Source organism: Austrofundulus limnaeus, unplaced genomic scaffold (genome assembly GCF_001266775.1).
Source record: "Austrofundulus limnaeus strain Quisiro unplaced genomic scaffold, Austrofundulus_limnaeus-1.0 Scaffold22, whole genome shotgun sequence".
In the NCBI taxonomy this organism is placed as follows: domain Eukaryota; kingdom Metazoa; phylum Chordata; class Actinopteri; order Cyprinodontiformes; family Rivulidae; genus Austrofundulus; species Austrofundulus limnaeus.
Window position 1 is genome coordinate 1,340,719 of NW_013952424.1, and position 8,841 is coordinate 1,349,559.

Below are 8,841 nucleotides of genomic sequence, written 5' to 3' on the forward strand. Positions count from 1 at the left end.
GATGTTAACAATCTAACAAATTAACTAAATCATGCAAAATTCAAGTCACTCTCTGGAAAACCTATAATAAACATATAATAAACATTTATTTATTATTTTTTATTTAACATATTTTTCAATATATAAAATTTAACAAAAATCAAGACAACATCCAACTCTTTGTATTGTAACATCAGTTGTGTAACTTATTACTTTAAGGTGAAAACTGTTGAAAACAACAAGACTGTTTTGTCTTATTGCACAAATTAAAATCCAGCTCCACGTGTTTCTATTGATGTCATTTCCCCACTAGAAAAATGTGTGATGGAGGTCCATGGAAGGCAAATAAGTTTTAATCAAATAAACAAAAGAGGATGCAGTTAAAATAAATAAAAGGTATTTAAACTATGTTTTGAACATCCAGAACACGTCCAACACTTGTTGGCTGCTTGTGCTCTTTAGGTCAGACGTGTGTCGGGAAGCTCCTCTGTTGTTTGAGACGCTGGGGGAACCGTCTGATGGGGGAACGTGGCTCGACCTAACACCGGTCTCTGTTTAATGGTGGATGAAATAAAGAAAGTGGTGGTACTTTATTTACTTGGAGCGAGCGAACATCATGTTCACAAGATAATTAATCCACCAGATAATTCAGAGGCGGTCTGATCGGTAAATTTTACTCCAGGAGCTGCGAGGCTTGTTTTCAAGCTTCAGACTGAACTGAAGCAGCGGCTGCTGACGTCATTACGCTCTTGCGCGATGCTGCGTTCAGGACAAGCATGGAAAACTCACCACTCTTATGCCAATACGGTCGCAATGATGCATTTAGGTACCGAAATGGAATTGCATGAACATTCACGTGATTGTTATGTAATACAGCTAATCAATAATAAAAAATCTGCGTCGACAAATTTACATAATCGACATCATCAATTATTTCAACTAATTGGTGCAGCCCTAGTGTTTTTTATTCTTTACACTGCATCACCAATTTCACAAAAAGGCTCTGATAGAGTGGTAACAGCCACAAAGTGATCCAGTATTAAACCCATTCTAAACCTTCCCAGGGAGAAGAGCTGGCATCTCAGTTCACCCAGATGACGCTGAGTCGACAGGGCTCCAGCGAGAACCCAGAACCACCCCCCATGTATCAGGCTCCTCCCACAGTGCTGTCACAGCATCCCCCACCTCAGACCAGCTACATCATGGCTACTACAGGCCAGCCTTTGCAGCCTCCTTCTGGCTACCAAACTGCTACTGGACACCCTCATCCTCCGCCTCCACCTCCTCCTCAATCCCAACCTGTCATACAGGCTCCACCGCCTCCACAGGGCTACATACAGCCCCCTCCACCTCAGCAGGTATGTTGCTCTTGACAAATTGTTAAATGAAGGTATCAGATGGATACAAATTCTGCTTTTAAATGTTTTTCCCCTCCACTTTATGTTCTTAAGGAATTATTAGATTTAATGATAAACTCCAAACAAGGAATCACAGTCAGTTTTAAACATTATATAAAGTAACAAATGTGTAATTCTATTGGATCACTAAAGTATTGGTAATGCAAATGAGAAGTTGTTTATTTTTTCTTATACTGTGGAGCAGATTTAGAGCAGATAGAAAAACATCACTTGACACGTGTGAATAACACTTAATCCAGGAAAGAGCTTGGCAATAAGGATTAGACAAATGTTTTTTTTGTAAAAGTCTTGGCCTTTTTCCAAAACAATACTATTAGTGTAAGTAAGTTTTCTAAAAAGGTAAAATTTCAAACATAGAAACAAAGACTGCCATGTAACTGACAGACAGGGCTCAGATAAATTTGTACATAGTTTTTAAGTTAGAGATTATCTTTTTCCATCTACAATATCAAATTAATAAAAAATGCATTTTTTTTTATTTTACATTTATCTTGTACAGTTTCAACTTGTGCTCTGTGCTCTCATGCATTGCATCACCCAATACACCTTTCTGTATTAATGTTAGATCTCATCAAACAACTATCCTGAAGTCATTCAAACAAGCAGTTATTTAGGATCAACAGATCAGTATTTTAATTATATCTTTATTGTTATTATTGATCTTGGCTTTGATCCTAACCTTACCAACCTTTTAGGCAACTTGCTATAACATTTGACGGACAGGAGCTACTCTGTTCATCTAGTGACCCCTGATCTAGATCACTCTTCCTCTGCCGAAGCACCTTTAAAGTATGGAGTCCCTCATGGATCAGTTCTGGGCCCGTTTTGTTTTCACTGTATATGCTGCCTCTTGGACACACTTTTAGAAAGTTTAAGATTAAGGATAATTCTTTACAGTCTCTTTTAGACTGTTTAGGTAAAATGAGATCATGGATGGACTCAAACTTTCTCCATTTGAATGATAACAAAACCTAAGTTATTTTATTTGGACAGAAAAATACTGGAATTGACCCTGATAGAATTCTTGGATCTTTATCTCCATTTAACCAGACATCTGTTAAAAATCTTGGTGGTGTCTTTGACAGCCGTTTGAAACTGGATAAGCAAGTGAATTCAGTTGTCAAATCAGGCTTTTTCTATTTACGTCTTTCAGCCAAGGTGAAGTCCTATTTTTGTTTCAGAGATTTTGAGAAAATTATTCATGCTTTCATCACAACGTCTTTGGATTTCTGTAATTCGTTGTACAAGGGCGTAGATCAGTCCTCCCTGCATCGCCTCCAAATGATTCAAGATGCTGCACCCCGTCTTTTAACTGGTACACGGAAATATGAGCATATAACACCTGTGCTGGCTTCATTATACTGGCTACCTGTATCTTATAGAATTGATTTTAAGATTTTATTGTTAGTTTTTAAATGGTCTTGCTCCAACCTATCTACATGGTCTCTTGCATGTTCACTCTTCATCTAGAACATTGAGGTCAAAAAACCAGATGCTTCTAGGGATGTCCCGATACCACTTTTTCACTTCCGATACGATACCGATATTACAACTTTGAGAAATGTCCGATACCGATATTGACCGATACCGATATTGACCCGTTACTGTAACAGTGCAAGTCACACACTTTTACCTATTTTGTAGTGTAAAATCTTAGAAAAATCTTGATCAGGTCAAACAGTGAAAAAGAGTAGGTATGAGAAAAACTGACCCATTTATTTTAAACCAATGGATCACATACATTTTACACTGAAGAACATTATACAATTTAATAAATAAAATAAATTACAATACCCTGAAAAAATAACATAATAAAAACAAAATGTACTTTTACAGTGTAAAATAATTCAAAATCACTCCAGTTATTTTTTTACCATCTGTCAGCCTTGTGCTGCTTTATGGTGGGAATAACTGAAGGTGGGGACAAAACAAAAGCCCACATTATTGTCTGTTCAAAGTTAAGCGTCCACAGCTACAATTTTACTGACTGTAACCAAAACAACATGATCATTGCACTTAATCTTCACTCAAACAAGTGTGTAAACAGATTAAACATCACTCTAATAACAAGAGCAAAAAATAAATAGTAAGAATTAGTTATTTAAACTGATAGCTACCTTTCTTAGTGCTAAATTTCCACTTTCTACAGTCTGAGCATCATGTGGAGATTAGCCTCTCGCTCCTGCAGGGAGCAGTTTTTATCACTGCTCTCGTCATGTCGCGCTTAAATTTCAAAACAAAAGCTGTGCTCTCCTTTCTTCTGTCCATCAAGAGCTAATCCACGGATGTCAAAACAAGCGTGCTGTCCTCGCTTCTGCCCGCTTAGAATCACCGACCGGACCAGAGAGGAGGTTCCGAAACAGCGCGGCTGTGTGCGGTCACTGGACCGAGGCTGAACCGAGCCGAACCGCAAAGCTGCTGCCAGGGTGGAGAGTAGTTGTCGCTCCGGTTTAAAACGTTCACGGTTCTGTGTTTCCCCTCGGAAAACTTGTGCATGACAACTTTACACTTAGCTGCAACTCTGTTTYTGATGAAAATAAAAAGTTCTGCTGCCGACATTCTTGCTAACTTGTTAGCGCTGCTGCTGTTATGATCACGTGAGCGCTACAAGCAGGATCCAAGCGCTGCTGGATAGAAACACTGGAGCGGAGTCAGTGAACTGCTGGAACGGACTGCTCTTATCAGAGCGCTTATATCGGACATTTTTTATGCAGGCCGATAAAATCCGATACTCGTTTTTTGGCTGATATCGGACCGATATCCGATATCGATATCGGATCGGGACACCCCTAGATGCTTCTAGATGTTCCAAGATCTAGACTTATGAGCAGAGGTGATGTGCTTTTGCTGTATCTGCTCCCAGTCTATGGAACAACTTGCCCATTCACATTATATCTGCTTATAGCTTGGAAAACTTCAAAGTGCTTCTGAAGGTTCACTTTTATTCTAAGGCATTTAATTAATACAAGACCTGGCATTGTAATTTTTATCTGTTCTTACTATTGTTCATTGTAATTTATTATGTATTTTTATCAATTTTTGTGTTTGTAGATGGCTGTGCAGCACTTTGGTGCAACTATTGGCTGTTTTTAAAGCGCTTCATAAATAAAGTTTGACATTGAACGTTACTTCTGAAACAGCAATACAAATTCAAATCTAGTTGCTCTTAGCAAACAGAAACGAAGAACTTAAAAACATTATTAGAAATACATGGCAAGGCGTCCATTTATTTTTGTGGAATGTGGAAAGGGGAAATTAATTATTTTCCCGTGGCAATTTACAGGGTGATACAGCTTACAGTTAATTTCTGCAGACCCCCAGGAGTCTAACGTCTAGTATTGCAAGTTAAGGATAGTTGTAATATTGAAAGGGAGTTTTTTAACATTGTGCTTGCTCATCTCTTTGGTCCAGCATGTCTGTAGTAAGTTTTATTATCAAGATAAATACTTGAAGGCCTAAATGTAACATCTATACTTCATTTACAGTGTTTTTTTGTTTTTTTTGCCTATACTGAACTGGCTATCAATAATTGTTTTAAAAAAATTATAATAATTTTTATTTATTTATTTATTTATTGTAGTAGATAAATTCTACTTTAATATAAAGACATTTAAAAATTAATTGAAGTAAAACAAATAAAAATAATAAAGGATCAGTTTAAATGATCTAACCTACAGTAATGTACAAATATGTGTTGTCAAAGTGTAAGCCACTTTATTTGAGCATCATGTTTTACCTTTTTTCCCTCTCTTATATTATGTGGTCTCAAACAGATTTTGTAATTTCTTTTCAGATCCAGGTATCGTATTATCCTCCTGGTCAGTATCCCAGTTCAGGCCAGCAGTACCGTGTGTCCCAGCCTATGTCCCACCAGGTGTCTTACCCGGCCCAACGCACACAACCCATGCCTCAGCCTACACAGCAGTCAGGTCGGCACATTTTGTCCCGTGCTACACTTTCTTCTGAATGTATAAATGTAAACTTTTCTAATGTATTTATTTATGTTGATAGTTATTATAAAAATGCAAAATATACATTGGATTGACCTCATTACTGTAACTATTTTGTTTTACCTCAAGGACGATAACAAGCTGTCTGTTTTGAGTTTGTGAAAACTGTGTGAAAGGTTACATTTAAACGACCTTTTCCCTGTGTTATTTAACCAAGCCAAATAAGCGTGGACGATGTAGTGTTATCTACATTTCGTAGAAGACACTGGCACACGGCTGCTTCAGCATTTAGCTTTTTTTAAATTATGATTTGTGAAGGTGGGCTGTGTGTTTACACAGTAAGTGACAGACCGTGTTGACTGCCTAAATGGACTTTGGGTTATAATGGAAGGCAGCCAATGCACATAGCTAATGAACAAGGTCAGGAAAAACCTTGATGTTGTCTGGTTTGTACCAGTCAGTGTGAAACCATTAGCTTTTAAATTTCACGTTATTAAAGGAATATCTTTTTGATCATTAAATTTAATGTAAAACTGAAAACAAAGCAACAAATGTAGACCTAGAGTTCTAAAACATTTTTTCCTCTGTATTTATATTACTTTCTCATTAGTCTCTTTTATTTATTAATTTTTTTTGTCTTCCCATAATTATCGTCATCAGGTCTTCAGACCATAATGCCCAGCCAGCAGCCAAGCTATCAGGGTATGATGGGGGTTCAGCAGCCTCCAAACCCTGGCCTTCTTAATTCCCAGAGGGCAGGCATGGGAGGACAGATGCAAAGCATAATGGTCCAATATCCACAGATGCCATCATWTCAGGTATAAACTGTTCCTTCTCAGCTGTACAGCAAAATATATTGAATGGAGAAATGTTTGTTTTCTAGTCATTTTTCATAGTAATGATAAACTGACAGCWTAAATGTCTGAGCTTTAAGATGTGAGTTTATACATTTTACCCCATCAGAGGCARCACATYATACTGTATTTACTCTGATTAAAGTTAGTTCTATTGATKTCACCATTTAAAGYCAATGAGAAGCTGAATGAATGTGTGGCATGTTTTTCATTTTTACACTATGCAAATTTTAATGTAAACTTACGTAAACGGGGGGTTATATCATAATATTTGTTTAAACTGGTCTCCAACAATATTGTTTATCACAGTAATTTCTAAGACAGTTTATCGTCCATTAAAATTTGTTATTGTGACTGGTATGAGTTAATGCTTCTGTTAGTTTTCATTTTATTTTAACTTTTAGAACGGCCATTGATTCTTTATCTTTGGCGGCAGTAATGACACTTATTACGTCTGTTCCTGATTTTCTTCTTTCCTAATTCAGGTACCAGTGGCAAATGAAAATCAGCAGGTGGTGCAGCAGCAGTACCAGCAGCAGGTCATGGTACCAGTCAGCCAGTCTGTCCAGGGGCCCATGCCTGTCTACTACAGTGTTATCACACCCACACAGCAAAATAGCACAAGGTATGAGTAGATCTTATTCACACAAGAGATTTGATGATTGAATATTTCTCATCCAGCCTTAAAGTACACGTTTTACATTCAATTTAAACTTTTTAAAATGGGTTTTTACTGTAATATTTCTCAGATTAAAGTATACTCAAACTTTGAGAAATGCAGTAAATGATTTCAATTAATTAAAACTGTGTTTCATCTGGAAAATGATGAAACTGTTACTGCTATTTTTATTCATTTTTCTTGCAGCCCGTCTGTAGGCTATCTGCAGCCACCCAGCTCAGAGCAGTTTCAGATTGCCATCTCCCTGCAACCCTCAGCCATTGCAACAGCAATATTCAGGTGAGGTCTGCCGTTAACGTTTTAATTTATGTTTTAATTACACATGTTGGTATTATCCTCCAAACACTATAAAATTTGTCGTTTTAGCGGCATCCATTCATTTTGAACATACTGTATATTGTTAAAAGTGTAAAAAAAAAGTCAACATTGGAACTTTTTGTACTTCTGCTGCAATACTCATCCCAAAAACAGAATGCCTGTTATAACCCTATAAAAGATTAGAGTGGAGTTATTCAGGTAAAAGTTTAGATGAAGGTACGTGGAGTTCATGCCATCAAGTTGTAAATCGATGGGCTTTAAAGAGGTAATGTTTGAAGAAACCAAGGAAAACAAACCTTACAGGTTTATTTTGATCCAGCTTAAACCTGAAGAAGATGTTGATCAAAACTCTTATGTYCCAGTTATGTTAGGGTCACGTTGTCTTTGAAGTCTGTTATCCACATGTTGTTTACGCAGGAGAATGTTTATGTATAACAAAAAAATTGTGAAAAAAAACTGTATTACCAATGTTCAAATATACAACTGTTTCAGTTTTCTACTTCTCAGCTGTTCATAATACAATAATGTTAGGAAAGTGGTCATGACAATATTTTTATTATAGGTTGTCTTCAGATTACTTCAAAAGCTCATTAYATTATATWTCCTGTCTGTCTGTGCTCCCCCAGGWGTCGCTCCTCCTGGACCTGGGGTGATGGTCATGCAGCTCAGTGTCCCCAATGGACCACAGCCTTCCCAGAATCCCCCTCTGGTCCAATGGAATCCATGCAAGTATTACAGCATAGAACAGAGACCCAGCAAACCAGGAGAGCTCTACAAABCTGATAACACTCCACAGGTACATAGAAACACCTTAAAATCTCCTTGATTAGGGATAAAGTTATTTCAAAGCAGTTTGTCCTCTTCCCTATCACCCTCTAGTGGTCATATGTGATATTACGTAATAGTTTAAATAGATCAGTATGTTCTTTAAAGTGAGTATTATGTTGAACAAAATGTCCACCTAATTAGTTTAATTGTTCTCTCTTTCATCATTTTTATCTGTGKCTAGGCCAGCACTCAGCTGACGAGTCCTCTGACCTCTCCCRCTCAGTCYCCCACCCCGTCTCCCTCTGGCAGTGTCAACAGCTTRTGTCCAGGCCTGGGACCATTACCCCTCATCTCCCAGTTTACSAGGCCAGGAGGACCAGCTCAAGGTACCGGTAAAGATTCAGAAACATAAATACTGTACATGCCTAAACCTAACCATTTTTGAATTCTGCAGTAAAAGAAAAACGTTGGTCATTAGAGAACAATACTTAAGAAAATACATTTTTATATTGAAAAGCAAACAATAGCAACTGTTATGGCAAAAAACTATTTTGGCGACCTTTTAGGACAAAAAGTAAAGAACTCATTAAAATTTTAGATGTGATTTCATCTTTATTTACTGAAGTTTACTAGATATTATAGCGAAATGTGTTGTGGTTATTAGTTTTCCAGTTTAGTGCCCCCACCCCCAAGTTTGCCTAATTGCAGCGTTTAACCAATTTTAGTATTTAGCAAAGTAAAATCTGTCCTTTAGAATCATGGCGAAAATTTAAAACTATCTGGTTGGTAAAAACAGATCTGATTTGTTTATTTTTCAAGCAAATGAGCATGTCTCTCTGCTACTGCTCTGGTTTTTACAGTCCGAGGTCATGTTT

General features: G+C 37.2%; 1 protein-coding gene across 1 annotated transcript in view; it reads left to right on the forward strand.

Moving 5' to 3' along the window:
* Nucleotides 1-8,841, forward strand: part of r3hdm2 (R3H domain containing 2) — a 54,942-nt gene that overhangs the window by 45,465 nt on the left and 636 nt on the right. The window contains 8 exon segments of the mRNA XM_014004161.1: nt 1,044-1,337; nt 5,191-5,326; nt 6,008-6,165; nt 6,687-6,826; nt 7,067-7,114; nt 7,116-7,159; nt 7,825-7,994; nt 8,208-8,352. Coding sequence (XP_013859615.1) covers nt 1,044-1,337; nt 5,191-5,326; nt 6,008-6,165; nt 6,687-6,826; nt 7,067-7,114; nt 7,116-7,159; nt 7,825-7,994; nt 8,208-8,352 — 1,135 coding nt within the window.